Source organism: Phoenix dactylifera, chromosome 3 (genome assembly GCF_051530095.1).
Source record: "Phoenix dactylifera cultivar Ajwa chromosome 3, Ajwa_hap1_PhDact_Kaust_v1.1, whole genome shotgun sequence".
In the NCBI taxonomy this organism is placed as follows: domain Eukaryota; kingdom Viridiplantae; phylum Streptophyta; class Magnoliopsida; order Arecales; family Arecaceae; genus Phoenix; species Phoenix dactylifera.
This window is the reverse complement of record NC_143192.1, coordinates 44,188,439-44,210,595: the sequence shown is the minus strand read 5'-3', so window position 1 is coordinate 44,210,595 and position 22,157 is coordinate 44,188,439. Positions and strand designations below refer to the sequence as shown.

The 22,157-nt window shown below is 36.9% G+C and overlaps 2 protein-coding genes across 5 annotated transcripts; both read left to right on the top strand.

Annotated features, from left to right (window-relative positions):
* Positions 1 to 2,702: 2,702 nt before the first annotated feature.
* LOC103717379 (Metal-dependent protein hydrolase) lies at positions 2,703 to 13,094 on the top strand. The gene is made up of 7 exons (XM_039121636.2): positions 2,703 to 3,027; positions 4,336 to 4,482; positions 6,011 to 6,109; positions 8,490 to 8,681; positions 8,819 to 8,938; positions 12,076 to 12,147; positions 12,785 to 13,094. The coding sequence occupies exons 1-7, from the start codon at positions 2,776 to 2,778 to the stop codon at positions 13,007 to 13,009; spliced, it is 1,107 nt and encodes a 368-aa protein (XP_038977564.2). The 5' UTR covers positions 2,703 to 2,775; the 3' UTR covers positions 13,010 to 13,094.
* Positions 13,095 to 15,521: 2,427 nt separating this feature from the next.
* Positions 15,522 to 20,446, top strand: LOC103719479 (uncharacterized). 4 transcript variants are annotated; one of them, XM_008808744.5, is made up of 8 exons: positions 15,522 to 15,810; positions 16,594 to 16,738; positions 16,861 to 17,029; positions 18,075 to 18,345; positions 18,429 to 18,694; positions 18,782 to 18,997; positions 19,638 to 19,746; positions 19,904 to 20,446. In XM_008808744.5, the coding sequence occupies exons 1-8, from the start codon at positions 15,660 to 15,662 to the stop codon at positions 19,963 to 19,965; spliced, it is 1,389 nt and encodes a 462-aa protein (XP_008806966.3). In that variant the 5' UTR covers positions 15,522 to 15,659; the 3' UTR covers positions 19,966 to 20,446. The 4 variants fall into 4 exon arrangements, 3 of the variants coding, with proteins under 3 accessions (XP_008806966.3, XP_008806965.3, XP_088574709.1); XM_008808743.5 differs by having other exon boundaries at positions 19,823 to 20,446; XR_015976453.1 differs by having other exon boundaries at positions 18,782 to 19,746; positions 19,904 to 19,942.
* The last annotated feature ends 1,711 nt before the right edge of the window (positions 20,447 to 22,157 follow it).

Sequence of the window (22,157 nt, the reverse complement as noted above, 5' to 3'; positions counted from 1 at the left end):
ATTTTACAATAAAGATACACGAGATCATGCTTCATCTAACAAATGAGAAAATACAACAAATTTTGGCAGCAGAAGCTGTCCATGACAGAGCACCTCAACTCAAAAGTCAGCACTACTTTCTCTTACCCTCCTATATCTATATTTTTTTTCCTTTCTCATGAGGGAAAACAACTGCAAACAGAATTATATGTACCAGCATACTTGAAAAAGAATTCTCATATATTAAATGATGACGAAACAAAGTAAGAAAGCAGGTTGCTACTGGTATATAACAATGCTGTGTTGAATTCTTTCTGAGAGATCTCTATATTTAAAAAAGGTGCAGCTGAAGATTTTTTTTATTATAGCCAATTGCAGCTAATTTTACTTAATGTCATCAGATATCCTACTTAGAAACATATCACACAAGAAATCCTGTCAGAGAAATTTCAGAAGAATGCCCCTGGAGAAACAGCATCAGCACTACAATCCAGAGTAGCTTGTTGGACCTCACGACTTTCAAAATTGGAAAGCAGCTTCCATTCAACTGCCAGAAATTAGAGGTTGTAACTTCTCTCTGCCATCATTTCTCAGCTAAAGGTCATAATTTTCACCTAGAAAAGTATTGTCTTTACAAACAGATGTTGCTAAATCCAATACAAAATATATAAAGTAAGTTGTCAGTCCAGAAATTTAGAAGCAGAGATCATTAAAGTAGGATGTCAAGTTTGCCTGATGTTACCCTACCATTTAATTTTTTGCACCACTCCAAGACTTGGCTCCTAATATGCCTCAGAACTGACCATAGCGACATGGTAGACCAACCAATAGGAGTTTGTCAGGTAGTTACAAGCCGACCAATAAAAGATCACCACGTGGCTGACCCAAAGGCGCACGAAGAGTCCTTCGAATTTCTAGCTCTCCCCTTAATTGGGGATAGTTTGACCATAATCGTGAATAGATTCCATAATTGTGCGGTGTGCGAGTGATCCATGTAGGTGAGATGCGCAAGCGTGATCTTCAGGCGAAACACGCGATCTTTAAGCAAAACACGTGATCTGTTCCTAAAAACAGCTAGTGCACCTGCTTGATTTGCTCGACGATAGGAGCCAGACCTCGCTTATATAACCCACACTTGGGGAACCCTCAGAAAATTTTTCTAAGTGATCTAGACTTCTCTAAGTGCTTCCTCAATCTCCTTATGTTGCCATTATGCTGCTCTCATAACACCTCCACTATTCCCTAAGTTAAGTTTGACTTAGACATCAAAGGATCTCCCACCAAACACTCTCTGACCAGTGAACTTCATTTATCTGTCATGTTTCAGATTAGATTCGACATCGGAGCCGCCATCCATGCATAACCTTTCTCCATCCACTTTGTCTAAGAGATGTATAGCAACCTTCAAGCCAGCCCCTTCGATCGAGACAACAGATAGGCCAATCTCTCCGACGACCTCATTAGCTCGACGCCTAGGTCGGCCCCAATTTTAGCGGTAATAGCTCCTATTCCTAACTTTTAGGGTCCAAAGTGTGGGGAAAGCAACCAATGGAGTGGAGAAAGGAGTTATTTGAAATAATTAAAAAAATACTATGATATAACATAATAGTGAATGAATACTAGGAGCCCTAAAAGTGTTGGAGCAAATAAACTTTTAGAGGTAGGTAGGCTATCATCTTTTAGATCTGGGAGAATTCTAAACCAAAGAGAAATATTTACATAGCACAACAGTGAACAGTGTAGTATCAAAATTTATTTTGGCTGAAAGTATGGCGTTTTGGCGTATGCCATTATATCCACCAATTGTCTGCAGTTCTACATTTTGCACACAAATGCCCGCAGAACAAGCTCATTCTCCTCCCGAGCCATCAGAATAAATTAGAGAATGTTTGGCACGCGTCCAGACAAGCAATAAGGCCATAAAGTGCAACCAAAGGTTTTATCTAGCAATTATGATAAAAATCCAGATATATAAGAAATAGCCTTTTCTAGGCTCCTTAAAGAAAGATCTTGGATCCAGAATGGCTGAACCGATGAGAGACTTCAAAAGCAGGCCAACAAAACCAACAATAGCATATAGGCTGATGGTCTAATTTCAACAATACGCAATCATTAAATAAAAACCATGGTGCTTATCAAATATATATTACTTCATGATGGACAGTTTCATGAGTATATGAAAATATACCAATTAATCTGGCTATGTGGGTCAGAGACCGGGCTATCTTGCCCTAAACAAATTTTTTTTTTTTTTTGTCAAAGCATCACAATGAACGCGTCCGTTTTAAAGCAATTCCCTTGTCCATTCATAAGACACCCTACACATACCTATAAGATATTTTCCAATTAGTTCATCTTTTGCTTGAGTAGAGATTGGAGAAGAGTGCACCAAGTGAAAGTGAGAATGTAGTTGGATCCAGGGTCTGGCAGGGGCGACAGTTTTCCACCCGCTCTTGGTCGATATTTGGAGTAGTTGAGGGAGTGCACATGCTTTGTAGCCAAGCACACCTACTGTAAGACGAATAATGTGGTGGATTAGATCGCTTCCTATGTGGCGGAGTACTTAAAAGAGATTTTGTGAACTACTTCATTAGCTCTTCCAATTATATTTTGGGACATTTTATTTTTTTTTTGATCTTTCTTGATATATTCATACTTAATTTATATGATCCGTCCCTTATATATATATATATATATATATACACACACACACACCCAACCCCGTCCCAACCCTACCTATCAGACCGGTCCGGCACGCTATAATTTAAAGCGGTCGGGTCGCGGGTGGGCCGCAATATGTTCGCGATTCGGAGCTGCTGGCAGCGGCTACTTGTGCTGGAGACCCGAGGCTACGCCTCTTCCATGGCGGCCGCCGCTCCGAGAAGCCCTAGGGTTTCGGCCTTCTCGACGGGCTCCCCAAACCCTAGCCTCAAAAGGGTCGGCACCCACAACGGCAGCTTCCACTGCGACGAGGCTCTCGGCTGCTTCATGATCCGCCTCACCAACAAGTTCTCCGGCTCCGAGATAGTCCGAACCAGAGACCCCCAGGTACCAGTCTCTCCACCAGGTCGCCCTTTAATGGCGTTCTGAATAGCTATTCTTCTTGGAAGAAATGGTGTCGATTATGCGGTTCTGCTCTTTTTAGTTTCGTTTTTGTATCAGCTAGAAGGTACTGGGGTTTGTTTAGAAGTTGTTTGTTAAATTTACCCTGTGGATATAGTTAAAATAATATGATATAATAACATGTATAGAGCTGAATCAAAGGTCCGTCATTTATTTTGATACCATACTGTTTGAGTTGATGAGGATAACTATTTGTGACTTATTTCTGGTGCCATTACATATTGTTAAGCAATGACATTGCTTTCATGAGGTTGAAAAGTGATTGAAGTATACGAACTTTGACTTTACTCTTAGCCTCGATCTAGCGTTAGAAATGGTCGCTTTCTTATCCACGGAATGTCCTTGTTTGCCGAAACTAAACTGTTCTGCAATGGAAAAGAGTTGTTCAGTTTTCATCTCAGATTTGAGAAACATTAGATTCTCATCCCGGATTCTGGAGCATGTTAAAAGTGAAAAAGGAACTTGCTGAAGGAGGGAATGAAAACATGATGCAGGTTTAGATGGAATTTTCTTTCTTTTTTTTTTAAAGAAAAAGGTAGCTTAAGAACTTTAGAGAGAACATAGAAACAAATGACGCATGTATAGAGATTTATTTCTCTTTTTTAACATTTTTGATGAGTCTGCAGAGAAGCTAGCAAAAATGATTAACTATTTGCTTCAAATAGGCTGGTTCAATGCATTGTAAGGGCATTCTAAGTAAATCTATACAATGAGAGGATATCATTTATCGGGGGAGTGTGTGTTTTACCATTTAATGCCAGGTAACGAAAAGCTTTGAAATGGTATAGAGCGGATAATGCATATAAATTAGAAAGGAAATAACTCTTGTTTTGTTCATTAGATTATTTGATGAGTTCTTAAATATGGCAAGCTGCCAGTTTCTTGTACGCAGAATGATGTCTTTCAATTAGTAATGAACTAAACTCTACGATATGACTGTATTGCTTCAAAAAAATAATAAATTTGTTAGTTCTGAATTTTTATCTAATCATAAATGCATCAGTTATATCTCAATCTGTCATACAATATGATCCTATTGACTTAAATAACATCATTGGTCACAGTTCAAATGGATTTTGTGATATTCAGCCTAACTTTGTTTAACTGATCAAGAAGTTTTTCAATACACACAACTTTAAAGTTAATTTAGCTGGTCAAACTTCCATTTCATGTATTTTCATTCTCCTAATATGGCTACCATGAGTTAGTATTGCCTGTTAAAATGGTTTGCAGGTACTGGATACACTAGATGCAGTGCTTGATGTTGGCGGCGTGTATGATCCTAGCCAAGATCGGTACGATCATCACCAAAAAGGATTTAATGAGGTTTTTGGGCATGGATTTGTCACCAAGCTTAGTAGTGCTGGTCTAGTCTATAAGGTAAGATAGTTCTCAACCTGGCACAAGGGACATAAGGTTAAGTCATTTTTGAGTGTATCTATGTTGTTTGCATGACACCTTCATGTTCGCCAGCAATAGCTCAATAAGACTGTACCTTGTTACCATGTTACTATTGATCATGGATTTGAAGCTATTACCATGTGTTCAAAGTCCTGGTATACTCATGATAATTCAAGAAAATGTTGTAAGTTTTAGTTGTGGATGTCATATGGATTCAATAGTTGGAGAATCAATATGGTTGCTATATGCTACCAGCCTTTAAAGAGGTTACTACATAGATCTTGATATTGAATCCAAACACAAATCTAGTGCTGTTGGAGGCATTTAAACTGGTTTCATACATGATAAGATTGCAGGATATGTAGCCAAACCTGGATTCGATTCGTTTATTGGGTTTGGATTTGGCTCCTTATGGGTACCAAATGCTTTTATGGCCAGATCTGGAATGCCTACCTATGATCGAGCTGAGATTTCTTGAAATGCATATAATGAGCAGCAACCTTGCCTAAGTACCTTGTCCTTGTGTTTTCCATGCAAGGTATCCTTTTGGTTAAGAGGATCCTTCTTTTGTCTTTCTCAGCACAAATGTTTTAAAAGTGCTGTGAGAGGGTGAACTGTTGACTTTTGTCAGGATGAGTAGTTATTATGGATGTTCATTAATTCTTGCTTTCCTGAGTCGTCTGATATCAAACTAGCATGCTATAATCTAAATCATCTCTTGACTTAGAAAAAGATGAACCTTTTGGTTCCAGAATTATAACAACAAAATTTCTTATTCTCACCCCCTTTTGTCATCGCACAGTTTTCATTAAATGGTCTGATATTACTTGTAAGAATGCATAATTTGTTGCTGGGGAAAAGTTTCTCAAGAATGAATTTTGTTAGTGTTGCATGACTTCCATGTGAATGAAAAGCAAAAGCATACCTAGCCTAATAATTTCCATTTTATAGAAGAAATCTAAGAAATATAAGGAGAAAACGTGGGAATGGGAAGCAGCGGGAGTCTAAAAGGAAACTTATAAACTAATAAAGTACATGAGAACTAAAGATGGGAGACCTTGAGGATGACAAGATGAGACCTAAACTGTTTATATTACATAATCCACTAATTGACCTTATGTGATCATTGTTCAATGTTATCTTTTCCTCGTTTACCTTGCCTCATACTAAGTCCTTCAATAGAAAACGGTGCATATGAGTGCATCCTGGATTGGCTACAATACTGACATTTCTTTAGAATTTTCCTTTTTTGTAGGTTTATATGTTCCTTTTTACAAAAAGACCTTTTTTTGCCTTTCTTCATTTCCCAAAATATTGAGATATATTCTGCCTGTCTTCTGTACTTAAAGATATCTGCATCTCCAAGTCATTTTAGAAAATGTAGGTTTTTACATTAGTATATGTACACATGGAAGGAAATAAGTCCTTTATGTTTGTTTATTGTGATATTAAATCTTTTTCCAGATCCTTCTAGACTGCGGGTTTACTTTTTATTCTCATTTTGTAGCATTATGGTAAGGAGATAATTGCGAAGGAGCTTCAGCTTGATGAAGGACACCAAGATGTAGATCGTCTATATCTTGCTGTATATAAAAGCTTCATCGAGGTATTCAGCATGGATATGCATAAAACTTCATGCTGCCATAGTTCTTTCCACAGTGTTCATTTTGATTTAATTTGACCTGATATAGTATAACAAATAGTACTTGTACTTCTTTAGGTGTTGTGTATTTGGGCATGCATGTTTAATATGTGTGGAGGGGCATTATCACCGATTTTATCTTTATACCTTTGAAAGTAATAGAATCAAGGAGGGGTCTGTAAAGGCCTGCTTTCCACAAGCCTCAAAGAATATGAGTAACAGTACTGACAAAAGAACCATCAGTTTCAATTCCAGTGTATTTCAATGCTGCAGCCTACAAAGGTGATAGGCATGCAGCAGAATCAAACACCACTAATCGTTTAATTCTGCTTTGGTGGGCATTTCAGCTTGTCTATAAAGTGTCGCCATACAATGGCTAAATGATTGAAGGTTCAGTCATCCAGAGGATCTTCCTACATGCTTAAAAATTCTTCAATCACTATTTGATCATATTCTTCCTCTCTTATGAGATTGCTTGGAAAAAATTGTATCTTGAGATACTCCTCGAAGTGTTTGCTAGAGATAGATTCAGCTTTGATTTTTCCTGGCATCAACTCCTAGAAGTGATTGCTAGAGATATATTTACCCAAGGAATGCCGAACCAACCCGAACCACCCGAATTGGTACGGCATCGGGGTGGTTCAGAGGTTCTATTCGGCAAAAGGGTCTGAACGAGGCTGAACTGGCCCGAATCGAGTGGAATTGCCCAGTTCTGCTAAGTCCGGAGCGATTCAAGGCAGTTTAGGCCCCTTACCTTTTTTTTCCCATCTCTTTGCCCTTCTTTTCTTCCTCCCTCTTTTCTTTTCTTCTCCCTTCTTTTATTTCCTTCTTCTTCTTTTTTCCTTTGTTCCTTCATTTTTTTTCTTTTTCTTCTCCCTTCCTTTCTTTCCGTTTTCTTCTTCTTCCCTTGCTTTCTTTCTTTCCTTTTCTTCTTCTTTCCTTCATTTCTTTCTCTTTTCTTCTTCTTCTAATCTTTTTTCTTTTCTTTCTTACTGTTCTTTTTCTTGCTCCCTTCCTTTCTTCCATTTTTCTTCTTGTTCCCTTCCTTTCTTTCCTTTGCTTCTTCTTTCCCCCATTTCTTTCTTTTTCTTATTCTCTCCTCTCCTTCTTTCCTTTTCTTCATCTTTCCTTGCTTCTTTTTCTTCTTTTCCCACATATGCTATTTGAGTAACCTTTGTTTGAAGACTTCAAGCAGTTACAAATTATGATGATCTAGCATCATGTGCCCTGATCGATCTACAATGGTAGTACTACAACTTCGAGCATCTAATAATGTATCAGTAAATACAAAAACTACCAGACTTGAATGTTCTAAATTACTGCAAATATCCCACCATTCCTTTTTCTGAGAGTTTGATATATTAAAAGCTCTTGTTTATATGTATGGTGCTTGGTTTTAGGTCCAATGGTATTATTTTTGTTAATTCCATTGTAGTTCTTGAGGGTTGATGGTTGTAGCTTGAAAATGTTATTGAAAATGACTAAAGTACTTGATGACATATAAATCAAGTCTTACGATGTCTAATTTTTATTTTCATTTATTTTTATAGGAGACATCATGAGCAAATGATGTATGGGTCTTTGGAGACAATATCTAATGAAAAGCTTGGTTGATATTTATTTGCATGGTTGATCACGTGGTCTAAGAGTTAACAGAGTATAACTTTTGAGTTGTTCTTAGAAGCTTCTGATACTATCTATTTATAACTGTTGTTTGAATAGTATAGATATATAGCTCCATAAAGTGTTCCGTAGAATTTCTAATAACTACTAGTGCTATTTGAATTTCAAATTTTTAAGATGTCTAATTTGCTAATAGAAAATTTATTAGGTACTTTGAACATCCATAAAATCTTATTTGAGTACTTTGAATAATAACATCCTATTTTAAACATCCATAAACCTTAAAATAATCCTCAAAAACAAATAAACAGAGAAAAAAATCAAAAAGTGCTGTGTTGGTACCGAACTGGTACATATTCATGTATTGAGTGAGCACATTATTGTACCAGTTTGGTAATAGTCCGGTAGCCGGTACCGAAATCATGGACCTTGTTTACCTCTATGTTTCCTTGCAGCAACTAGTTTTTGTTAAAGGTTATGATCAGTTTCTTTTTTTCTCGCTTCTGATTTGCGACAGTAATCAATAAAACATCTTTTCTGTAGCTGAAATGAATGAAGAAATGTGCTTTATGTTTCTTTTTGTTGTTTCTCTCACAAACAGGACACCTACTATTCATCGGTTATTGTCATATTATGTATTTTTGACACTAAACTTACATTTAACGTTTTAGTTGATCATATACTAAGTTGATTAATAACTCGTGCTGATTACATGTAACAGGCAATTGATGCCATTGATAATGGGATAAATCAATACGAGTCGGATCAGCCTCCAAAATATGTGAACAACACACATTTATCGTCACGGGTTGGGCGGCTTAATTTGAATTGGATGGATCCTGACCAATCTTCAGAGAACGAGAATGCAGCTTTTCAGCAAGCTATGATGCTTGCTGGCAGTGAATTTTTAGAGGTTAAAAATTTCTTGTCTAGTTCTCGTATCCGCACCATCTTTTTTTTGCCAGGGTGCTGCTAAACTTTTAGATGTATTTTTTGACCAGAAGCAAACTCTTCCACATAACATTACATTTTTTTTAATGTGTTTGCCAGAGTGTTCGTTTTTATGCCAGATCATGGCTACCTGCACGATCAATTGTCATCGAGTGTCTAGAATCAAGACAAAATGTTGATCCAAGTGGAGAAATCATGGTTTTGAGTAAATTTTGCCCTGTAAGTACGTCCGATTATTTTATTTTAACTATTTAAGCATTTTTTCCATGAGTAATTGCCTTTTGCTCTATACTTGAAATATGTGCCTTTTTGTTAAGTGCATCTTATTCTCTTTTTGGGTTATGCCAATTTTTTAAGTTTGATTTACCATGAGTGTGGTGTTCAGTCTGGTCTTTCCCATGTATGTGATTGTATATTCTGATTTTAAGATGTTTTGCAGTATTTTTAAATTATTATTATTTGTAATTCATATATATATAGATTGGGCTACACTTGAGTAGATCTCGAGTCAGATTTGGTGAGATTTAGATTGGATGATGGGGTCTTACACCGATGATTCGAATATTCTGATTTTAATATGTTTTGCAGCATTTTTAAACTATTATTATTTTTAATTTATATATACATACATACATATGTATGTATATATATGTGTATATATATGTATATGTGTATATATATATATATATATATGTATGTATATATATGTGTATATATATGTATATGTATATATATATGTATGTATATATATATGTATGTATGTATATGTATGTATATATATATATGTATGTATATGTATGTATGTATATGTATGTATGTATGTATGTATGTATGTGTATATATATATATATATATGTATGTGTGTGTATATATATATATGTATGTATGTATGTATATATCTATGTATCTATCTATCTATATATATATATATATATATATAGCGAGACTAGGCTACACTCGAGTGGATCTCCACTGAGATTTGGTTAAGTCTAGATTGCATGATGGGGGTCTTTCACCGACGATTCAAACCCTCGGATGGGATCTACTACCTTTAGATTGCTTACATACCAAAAATTATGTGATTTGAGATGCCTAGCCTAGCGCCAAGTGGTCCAAAAATGGATATTCTAAATAATACTAAATTATATATATTTTTTGGTCAGTTGATGCATAGGTTAGGGGTCTCCAATTCATATAATTTTTGGCATGTAAGCAGTTTAAAGGTGATCATATCTAACGGCTCGGATCATCAATGTAAAACCCCTATTGTCTAATTTAGACCCGATCAGATGTGAGGGGATCTACTCAAGTGTAGCCAAGTCCAGCACTCTTTCTCTCTCTTTCTATATATATATATATATATATATATATATATATATAACTTTTCTTATTTCAATATTGTGCTGTGTATGTGCTGGTAGTGACTTATAAATACATATTAATTGCAATACCAAAATATCATATATCTTTTCTAGTAGCAAGTGGGTTAATGAGATGGTGGTGATTTGCCAAGCCTAAATGAGCAAGATCTTTATAAATTGTTGACTAGAACCTCCATAGTTGTATTATTGCAACTTCAAACCTAAGAAAGCCACTCAACATCTTGGAAGCTAACACCTGAAGAATGTTCGAGGATAGGTTCTTCTGGGAGCTGTTTGGATATCTGGGTCTCTTTAAAATTTATGAATGGTCTAGAATGAAAAAGGTGTTTTACTTTTAATTTTTGTAATGCTAGTCAATATCGGCATTTTAAATGAAACAAAAGCAATAACACTTTTCTTTCGTTTGTTAATAGGATCATAAAAGATTCTGGAAAAAGTTTGTGAGACATAATTTTCGAAGAATTATATTGTTATGATTTTGTTAGCAAATGGAGCTATGGAAATATGATCAATGGTCAAGATCCATAGCCTGTGATTTGATTATCTTCATCCATATTTCTAGACCGTTCATCACCTCCTCTTAGGAATTGTAGTATAGCAGATCTTTGCATAGAACAGCTTCTTTGACCTTTCACCATGGTTATATTCAAAGATTTTAAAAGACTATAATATGCAGGAGACCAGTGTCTAGGGGAGGGCATTGAGTGCCTAGGAGGACCCCAGAGCTCAAGGTGATAGGAAAAAAGAAAATGAAGTAAGACATCGGCTACTGATCTCTCTCTCTCTCTCTCTTGTAACCTTGATTTTAACAATATGGGCAAACAGTGACTTTGGTTCCCATATCTGAGTGAAGGCAAAGCTACAAGATCTCTGATGTGCGATGAATTGTCACGTAATACCCACACGTAATGCTGACCAAGGATACGATGCCATGTTTCTTCTTGTCACAGAGTTGATGGAATCTGTTCATACCACGCTCGTTACTGCTAGCCGATGACCAGCTTGACCTAACTCTCATTTTAGATGGACCAAGTTAGAATGACAATGGGTTGGGCTGGAATCTTGGTTGATATCAACTGAAGTTGAGCCTAAGCTAATCTTCACTGTGCTAATTAGATCAGCTCTACCTGGCTAAAATATATTATATATGTATATTTTTGACAAATATGGTGGGAGAAATCCTACTGAAATTGGGTTGAGGATGGGACTCAAACCCAGGTCCTTGGTACCAACCCCCAATGATTTTTGCCTATGCACTGACTGACACCCTCGATGTATACTTAGTAAACTATATATTGCCCTTATTAATATTACCTTAGTCAGCAGTCACCCAAGAATCAGAAAACATAGGTTGAGGTTGTGCTGAGAGACGGCTTGGCTCGTGCTAAACAATCTTGGGCTAGGCTGGCAGCCTTGCATTTCTTAGTCTTGTAAAGTTTTGAGGACAGGCTTAGGCTGGAGTACTGCAGGCAGTTCAGGTTTGGTTGAGCTCAGCCTCAGGTATCAAGACTATGGGCTGAGTCTGACGCAACTTCTAGTGACCAAACCTGGCTCCTGCTTGATTTGCATATTTAGCACCACATTGTATCATTCAGACAAGAGATGATCAAGCGGATAAGGCCATATATAGTTTTTTTTGGTAGTCAGGCCAACCATATATTCACAATGCTTAATTTGATTACAAGCGGGTCACCTTCAGAAAAACAAATTTTTAGATTAAGCCCCATCATTTTTATTGGCATTTTTATATGAATGATTATATGGTCCATTTAGAAATGTAGTGAGGTATGTAATTTTCAAGGGTTTTACTCTTACTGGTCTTTATTTTTGTGAAAATTAACCATGTTATTGAAGATTTTGTATGATCGTTTTTTCCCTTATCTGATTAGGATTTATGGAGTTAATTGACTAATATCTATATGCTAATTATCCAGAGAAGTTGATTCTTATTCAACTTAATCTTTCTTGTTGCAGTGGAAGCTTCATTTGTTCGAGCTTGAAGAGGAACTGAAAATTGATCCCCCCATCAAGTATGTTCTTTATCAGGTAAGTTCATTCGGCTGGAATATTTATTTATGTGACTTGGACCAGAAGAATTTATTAGTAGCATATAGTCATGCACATTGGACTATCTACTTGTCGAACAATTAGGTTAGTGAGAGATTATCTCCATTCACATTGGTGTGCATGAACAAAGTTCAATACAGTGTGATATTTTGAGCCTAAAGTCACTAATTTTAGAAGCTATTATTGTCTAATAGATAAATAGATCCGCATTATGCTGGACAGTTTGAGGCGGCAGTGCTCTATTGAAGTAAATCTTTTGATTTGTGTGACATGTATAGTCTAGACCGAGAAATCATTTTAGTTGTCAGTGCATTCAATAGAACCTGCACTCAGTACTTTTCATGCATCTCACACAGGAACAACATTCTTCCCTTCTACCAGAGGTTGTTGATAACATTTTGAAATTCTACTTATTAGTGTAATCATTTTAGATTGGATTGGATTCCTCAATATACTTTTCCTTGTTGAATCAATGATATAGCACCTCAGGATACACTTTTAGTAGTTCATTCCCTCTAGCTACATGATTGTTATCTATGCCACCATGGTGTGACATCAAATCATCATTATGCTATTTAAGTGTGCTTAAGCTTTTCTTGACTTCTTATATTTGCAGGATGATCGGGGCAAAAATTGGCGAGTGCAAGCAGTGGCAATATCTCCCGATAAATTTGAAAGCCGAATGCCTCTTCCATTGCCTTGGAGGGGTTTGAGAGATGATGAACTTTCAAAGGAATCCGGTATTCCTGGTTGCATTTTCGTTCATATGAGCGGATTCATAGGTGGAAATCAAACATATGAAGGAGCCTTGGCTATGGCAAGAGCTGCCCTCAAGTATTGATTTCAGCAACTAACTGAAAATAAATGTTGTACTCGAGTTTTAATCAGGAGTCACTATATGAATGGTTGTGTTTCCCCTCCCTTAATTTTGCATTCAGGCAAGCATTTTTGTCTATCACACAAGCATATCCTGCACCTTGTACACAAAGGCAGCTGAGCTGGTGTTTCCTGACGATTCCAGTGGTACTTTTTACTGAAGTTTATAAAATGGCCTTATTTAAGCAGCAGCAGCAACAATCCAGGAAGTTCATAAAATGGCGTCCGAGCGAACCCTTGTCCTTCACTTCAGGAAGGGCCCGAGATTTAGCTCAAAGATTCCTATGGAGGAAAGAGGCAAAGAAAAAGGAACACTACTTATCTGAACCCACCCCAAGCCTCCAGAGCAGCCACTACTTGCCCTGGTGCTACAAGCACCAAATCTCCCATTCTACCCTTTTGCCCCCTTGCCGGTGATGAATTTATGGAAGTTAAAAAAGTCTTGCATACCATTTTTTTTTCAGTACATATTAGACTAGAATGAAGCATCTTAGAGTGACAACATTTTTTTCCCTGAATGTATTGCGAGACAGTTCGTTTTGAGGCTATAAGCATTTTTTTTTTCTGCGAAGGCCTCTTTCATCACCTTGGAGCCGTTTGAGAGATCACGAGCTTTCAAATAAATCTGGTAATCCTGGTTGTATCTTCCTTCGCATTAGTGGATACCTCGTTGAAATCAAACATGATGGAGCCTTGGCGATGGCAAGAGCTGCTCTCGGATCCTGATCTCAGTCGGTAACTGAGTTGAAGATTTTGTTCCCCAGTTTGAGCAAAGTTAGGATCTGAAAAGATGTTAGTAGTCTACCCCCTCTTTTTTTTTTTTTTTTTAATGTAAAAAAGACAGCTCCCGGAAATGCCATCATTTCAGTTGTCACAAGAGCATATAACATCATTTGTAGCCTAGAAATGCCATCTTGAAGTAGTTGTGGGATGTGAATATATTGTGAATAAATCGAGTAGTATGTTATAAATAATAATACGAAGAATAATCCAGTAAAGAGTAAAAATAGATATACTTTTGAAAAATCTACAAGTTCGAAGAATATTATTACCAGGGACCATTGTGCCAGATTTCCTTGCATTGTTGTACGTGTCAGCAATGCGAGCAATTGTATTTATTGCCCTCCGCGTTAACGTAGGAAAAAAACCAAGAGAATGACTGAAGGCAAGTCCTTTTGCAGTCCTCCTGATACGATCCGAGAGGGGTGGGGACTGGTCGTGGGCCCAAGAAACCTGAGCCGGCTGGTTTTCGCTTGGACCCGAACAAAAAGCGCATGGCTGCAAACCCTATGCCGATTTCATAGCGAACTGTTTGCCTGATAATGATGCTGCCCACTAATGATCATGATTAGTCATTTTCTATTTTGTTGCGTAGATCCCATGTTAAGTATGAAGCATCATTGGGAAAATAATATCTTGACTCTTAATCAAGGTTAGAAAATGAAAAGAAGATAAACTCGATCTGCTGTAGCAAATTTTTCTTAGAAAAAAATTAAATAGTACCATATGCAAAAATCTTAGTTATGGTTCCATTAATTTTTATTTTTGCATGAAAAATTGTTGCGTGCATTCCATTGACTGACTTTTGATCAAGAATTAACTTCCAAAGATAAACCTAAACAATCCAACATGAAGTTAGCTAATTAAATATGAAATGGAAAAGTAATTTAGGTTTAACCTTACATACATTTTGATTTCAGCCCCCTCCCCCCCCCCCCCCCCCCCTCCAAAATCATTCTTACAAAAAAATATATATATTGGGTCACCAAGAGATCGCGAAGTAACCAAATCCACACAAAACCTAACCCAAATAACCAACTATATATTTGGAACCTCTTTGAGTTTAAAAACTGTTATATATATATATTGTCATTGTGATAATTTACATGTTCTTGGTAGTCAATCTTCATGCATGTGGAATGCAAAATTGATGATCATGTCAAACATTTGATCTTTTGAATAATATATTTAAAATCAAGTTTTTCTGTAAAAAATACATGAGAAAGCAACAGATTTATGCACATTACTTATGATTTATATTTTTAATTATCTTTAATTTAGTTTCATTGGATAAACCAAGTAGATAACTAACACAGAATCTAAATCCCATCAGACCCAATTAGAAGAAAAACAAATCAAGTTTGAATATAAAATTCTGATCTGATTTGTATATAAATAAAATTTGACCCTGCCATGACCCAATTCAGCCCCAGCACACCTGTAATCAATCATATATTCATATGCTCATGCCTTCAAAAGGGTCAGACCGATAACTCCATGCAGAACGTATTCATGAGGTGCAAGATTACACTATAGATTATAATAAATTAATCATATGTTTAACAACGTTAAACATCATCTTAGTTTATGGTATATAAATTTATTTTCCTTAAAATAAGTTAAAGAACAGGATTCGAGCTAAAGGTGATTCGCGAAACGATGTGTATATATACCCCCGATTGGCCGAGATCGGGGAATTCGGAACGTATCTCCAGAGTCACGGGAAGGGAGGTGGAAGGGGAAGGAAGAGAAAAGAACGTAAAGCCTCGTTCCCTTCTAATCCCAAGAGGAACTCTCTTGTGAATCAAGGGGCGAACGGGGAAGACGAGAAAAGAATGGAGCTCTTCTACTACCTGGCGTTCGGGGGTTTGTCGGTGGTGGTGGCGACGGTGGAGCTGAGCAAGACCAACAAAGACCGCGTCGCCATCTCCTCCGCCTTCAACTCCTTCAAGAACAACTACCTCGTCGTCTACTCCCTCGCCATGGGTCCGTCCCCGCCTCTTACGTTCCTCCCCCAAGATTAACCCTTCAGATCTTGCCTGGAAAAAACCCTCCGGTTCGCAATCTGGGATCGTCGATCTGGAGCCGAGGCTCTGGTATAGGGGGATCCCTTCCGGTTTTTCCGATCTAAACGACGAGCCTTTGGCTCTGTCTGGATTGATCCCCAGGGTTTTGAAAGTGTTCGATTTCTGGAGTTAATTTGATGTTTTTTTTGTCTGATAATGTCGGTAGATTCATCTTGTTAAATAATGTCGGTTGATCGTCTCTTTGTGTGTTTGCTCGGATTGATCTTTGGATTTAGTGCTCTTCTTTTGTGGAAGCACTTAAATGAAATAATTCTATGTTTTCTTGATTGCCATGAATTGAGTACCAGAGAGTTGAGGTCAATTTTTCTTCATATTTGTCATGGGGAGAATTCCTTTCTTTCTTTCTTTCTTTCTTCTTTCTCACTATGTTGGCAGGGATTGGTCTGATTATGATGTTTTCTTGGCATCAGCTGGTGATTGGTCTTTCGTTCTTTCTTTCCTTCTGTGTTGGCGGGAATTGGTCTAATTATGATGTTGTTTTCTTGGCATCAGAGAGTGATTGGTTTTTCTTTCTTTCTTTCTTTCTTTCTTTCTTTCTTTCTCTGTTGATGGGGATTGGTCGAATTATGGTGTTGTTTTCTTGGCATCATGTGGTGATTGTTTTTTTTCTTTCTTTCGTTCTTTCTTTCTTTCTGTGTTGGCGGGGACTGGTCTAATTATGATGTTGTTTTCTTGGCATCAGCTGGTGATTGGTTGCAGGGCCCTTATGTGTACTACCTCTACAGCCAGTATGGTTTCGACAAGGGAGATATTGGGCGGCTCTTCATTGCAGGATTTGGATCTTCCATGCTGTTTGGGACGATTGTTGGATCTCTGGCTGACAAACAGTGAGAATTTCTGATATAAATTTGTTTTATCATGTGTGGTGTTTCTTTTTCTTTTGGAATCTAACTGTTGGGAGAGCGAATTGTTTGAATAAGATTGTTGCGGTTGATGCATCCAAATACAGGGGTCGGAAGAGGGCTTGTATGACCTATTGCATAGCTTATTTTCTTAGCTGTATCACCAAGCATTCTCCAGAGTACAAGGTTTTGATGTTGGGACGTGTATTGGGAGGAATCGCAACGTCTCTACTCTTTTCAGCCTTTGAGTCATGGCTTGTTGCAGAACATTTTAAGGTCATGATGATTGATTTTTTATTTCCCTTCTGTTCTTTTAACTCTGCTGCAGTTTACTCAAGAAAAGATAGATTTGGTCATCTTTGTCAGTTTGAAATCTTAGATATACACAGCAATGAGGCGGGTTTTGTACTCAACTAAAGTTGAATTTTAGTACCAAAATAAGCTGAGAAACTTGAGCAATTTTTTCTAGTGTGATGTATCCATCAGATTGGTTCTCTCGATTTGTGTATTGGCTAATTACTTTTCTGTGTTTTGCTGCTGTGTGCTTAGATCCTTTGCTTTCTTCTCCCTTTCAATTTATTGCAAAATTTTTCACCTACCCATCATATCAGCTCAATGAATCTCACCTGCTGCAATTTTTCCATTGATTTTATTAATTGATATAGATGTCTGGACGTATGTTTGGCTTTTGATTTGTGAGTTGCAATTGTTCTCATTTTATGCTCCTGTTGTGTTCCCCATCAACATTTGGAATTCAAGATTTAAGATATAATTATAGGTATACTTCACTTAGAAATATTATAAGAAAATTGGACATAATCAATTGAAAAGATGAAGCTAAGAAAAATATGCGAGAAACAGGGGAATGAAAAGGAAGATATAAACATTCAGGGGGAAATAGTGGAGATATCATGATTACCATCTCTTTTTTCCCTCAAGATTTGCTAATAATTCTCAGATTATGCAGTTTCTTACATTTATTATAACAATGCTGTGAGGGAAATTTCAGATGAAATGCTTAAGAATATTTGAATTCCTTTTCAATTAGGAAACCCATCTAACTAGGATTATGTTTATAAATTATGCACCATAACCATAACTATCAGCCTTGTCCTAACTATTTGGGGGTTGACTTAAGTTCAAATTGTATTCAATGCAATTATGCACTTCTTTCATTAAATTACGAATTACAAAATCTAGAATGATTATTGAAATAGGTGATCTGACTGCTGACTTACTATGTTGGAAGTGTATTTCATATATCTAAATGACTACCTTCCTGGTCTTTGTTCTGATGGACCTTGCTACTGCTCTTTTACAGAGAGGTTCTGATCCGCAATGGCTATCATTAACTTTCTCCAAAGCGATATTTCTTGGCAATGGTCTTGTTGCCATCATCTCTGGGTTATTTGCAAATGTATTGGTTGATAACTTAGGACTTGGCCCTGTGGCTCCATTTGATGCTGCTGCAATCCTCCTTGCAATAGCCATGGTCATTATCTTGCCCTCATGGAGTGAAAACTACGGAGATCCTTCTGAGAGCAAGGATTTAATTGCTCAGTTCAAGGTCGCTGCAGTAGCCATTGCTTCTGGTAGGTGTGCCATCTTAGTGATTAATAATCTGTCTGGAATTTAGGGCCATCAGCTTCAATATTATTCTGTTTTGTTGAAGCAGATGAGAAAATTGCTTTGCTGGGTGCAATACAATCACTCTTTGAGGGATCTATGTATACTTTTGTTTTCTTGTGGACTCCTGCTCTAAGCCCAAATGATGAGGACATCCCTCATGGCTTTATTTTTGCTACATTCATGTTGTCTTCAATGTTGGGGAGCTCCATTGCATCTCGGCTTCTGGCCCGTCCAACACCCAAAGTTGAAAGTTATATGCAGATTGTTTTTGCAATCTCTTCCTTCACTCTCATCCTTCCTACTATTACTAGTGTAAGACTTCCTGCTTGTATCAACTAATATGAAATTCTTTTGCTAAGTTATTCATATGCGTGTGACCTGATTCTTAATGTGAAACAGTTCCTCATAGCACCTTCCACAGAGAAAGGTCGGAGCATCTCATTCGGGGGTTGTATCCTATTCTTTGGTTTCTGTGTCTTTGAAGCATCTGTGGGAATATTTTGGCCATCAATTATGAAAATGAGATCTCAGTACATTCCTGAGGAGGCCAGGAGCACAATCATGAACTTCTTCCGTATTCCTCTGAACATTTTTGTCTGCATTGTGCTTTACAATGTAAGTCTGGAAACTTTTTTAGTTCTCTCTTTTGTTCTCACAGAAATGGAGTTCAACAGATGCTATAGTCCAACTATGTTCAAGATTATTTTTTCCTCAAAAAGAACAAATGGAATATTATTTAAACTTAAAAAGAGCAGCTGTCTTATCTATCGTCTTAACTTTTCCATAAGTTCAACTTTATCCATATTTGGTATGACTTCAATCAGTTACTTCAAATTATGGATAATGGTCTGGGCTAAATATCTCTTTCTACTTGGTTACATTAGCACCCAGCATGTGTTGATGTACATGAGAAGTAGGATGGATGGTTCAACATTTGTTCAAATCTATATTTTTATGTTAGAGATGATAAATGCACTCCCTCTTTCGGTTGCTATATATAAATTCTCTCCTGAGGCAGGCTGGTGCATTTAGTAAAGAAACGTTTATGTACAAATTGATCTCGGAAAGGATGATGGGCAGCAGCAAGGCTTTCAGTCAGGAGTTTTCTTTATTGCAGTTCTACTTGACATTAGAGATATGTTAGCGTCATTCCGAAAGACAAAATGATGGAATTATTAGGTTACAAATTCCTCAAAAGTTTAAAAATCACAAAACATTGAGAATACTAATATTTGAAAATAATGGTATCTTGAAGGTGAGCGCTTTGCCTATAAATGTCATGTTTGGGATGTGTTCGATTTTCCTTTTGATGGCTGCGATCTTGCAAAGGCGGCTGATGGTGGTTGCTGAGATGCACAAGTCAAGTAAGTTATCTTATATCACTTGCACTGTCAAACCTGAACTTGATGTATTATTACATTGAAATCTTTTTTTCTTGAGGCGCAACTTCATCAAAATGGGTCATCTCCTTAAAACTAATAGACCTTGGCTGCATTCGTATCGCTAATGAACTTTTGGCAGAGGCACAAGATTGGTCATCTTTAAAGGAGAGGGATGGTGAGACAGCGCCATTGAATATCTAATCAGGAAGAAGACAATTGGAGCACAATACAAGTTGTAATTCACATTAAGATACTGCCATCGCATTGCATTCGCTGATGTAGCTGAGCTGATAAATAAGATGGTTTGGGAGGAGTTATGGACATTTAGAAGAACTGTCAGCACATGAATACCATTCAAAACCAGCAAACTGTTCCATTTAAAAGAACTCTCCTTTAGTCAGATTCTCCTTTTCTTTCTAACAGAGAAGTGGTCTGCTCGTGCTAAGCATCCTGCCAAATAGGTTAGACGTTGATAATCATTTTTTGCTGGTCCGTTACCTTTTTTCTGATCTGATGAGGACTTGATTGTTCCAACGCCTCATTCTTTAATCTTTCTTTAATCTTTTTGCACATATGCAAAACATGGGCTTCTAACAGCATTGTTATGTAGATATTTCTTTTGTAACTCTTGATTGCTGTTGCTAAAAAATCACTCTATAATAAGAAGCGTACTTTTGTTGCATAATTAGGACATTTGTTGAATTTGATAATTTTCTCTCACGGGCAGTCTGCTGCATTCATACTCAGATAGGCTGTGCTCAGTCCATGAGGTATCTGATCATGTGAATTTGTACTCCTAGAAACTTTTTACATTTTTCTTTTGTTGTTTTACATGATTTCTTCTGATAACAAATAGCGACTGTCCTTTTTCTTTGGCAAGTTTCGAGATTATTATGAATTTAATTATCATTTGTTGTCTATATATGAATAGTCCTAAATTCTTCTGCTTGCAAGTCTAAAACATCTCAAATGTTGTTCCATCATTGTATCTACTATTGCTATCCCATTAAATTTCCCCTCTAACACTCAGGTTCTTTTTCTATTTCGATTAAGTTTATTGAAATGTCTACCTCAGCAGTTCTAAACAATATGTATGCTTATCCTATTCCAATAGACAATCTCCTGAACACATTCTAAGCGATACAATAAAAGTGGTCTTCTAATGTTAAACCTCATACATCATGAAAACTAATATACAGCCCACCTCCAAGTAGAGCAAATTTTTAGCATGACTTTGAGCAACTTGTCTAGTCACTGGCTGTTTGGATGCCAACAACGAAGCAGTCTGCCGTCTTGTGCACATGGGACACCTGGAGCTGCGAAGTTTCGCTGTATTTGCGGTGCGTCAACTTATTACTTGATATCACGACGTTATAAACTTATTTCGCTCTTTGGAGCTTTACCTACACAAGTGTCTTGATATCACGACGTTATAAAATTATAAACTTATAATTTAGCGCACTTCTTTTCATCCATTATTTTTTGAGCTTTATATTTCTAATCATTTTATTTATTTTTTACCAAAAAAATAATGGTGAATATGCCACCATCTGGAAGCAATTACCTGTTTTTCCCTCTCTTGTGGAGAGGGATGCCGACCAATTGAGAGAAGTCCAATTCAACATACACTTAATCAAGCTAACCTTATTGGTTATTTTTGGTGCTCAAATTGTTGTCTCCGCTAGCCTTACCTTAGTGTCCTTGCCCATCAGTCAATCTAATAGATAGTATCTGTTTTCATTTTCCCTGGGTTGATATTTACCGGTGAGAATGATTCTATCTCTCTCCTTTGACAGATTTTAGAAGTATCATCTCCAAGCACCCATTTCTCAGTTTGTGTCTTCATATTTGTTCAAAAAGGATTTTTCTTTTTCATACTGATCGATAGCATTTGGAAAATTGTCCTCTGCATACTAATTTTTTGACTTTTTTTTGTTGTTGTTGATCATGACGTATGAAATTTGAAAAGCCTTGTATATTGCCGTATCCTTGTGTCTGAATTTCTATATCTATCGACGTTCTGTTTTAAGCTCGGATTTTTTCCATGAAGGAAACTGTATTTCTGCTGATTACCATTTGGAATTTGGACCTTGTGCTTTACCTACCAGCATCCTCTATCTTTAGAAACCTGGTAAACCAATTTTGCTTCTTGATAGAGTCAGCCACGTGTAATCTCACCAGAATGTGAATAATTGTTTTCCTCTATAAAAAAAGCCATCATTTTATATTTTGAGTCCTTCCACTTATCTTTGCACTTCTATCATGTAGACTCATGATTGCATCCTCTCTTTGGAGTTAAATTCTTTAGAAGACAACTTTGCACTACTTGTTGAGGTGTGCATAGAATTGTTCGGCCATATTGTTTTTTCTTCTAGCCCAAAGAACAGCTGCCC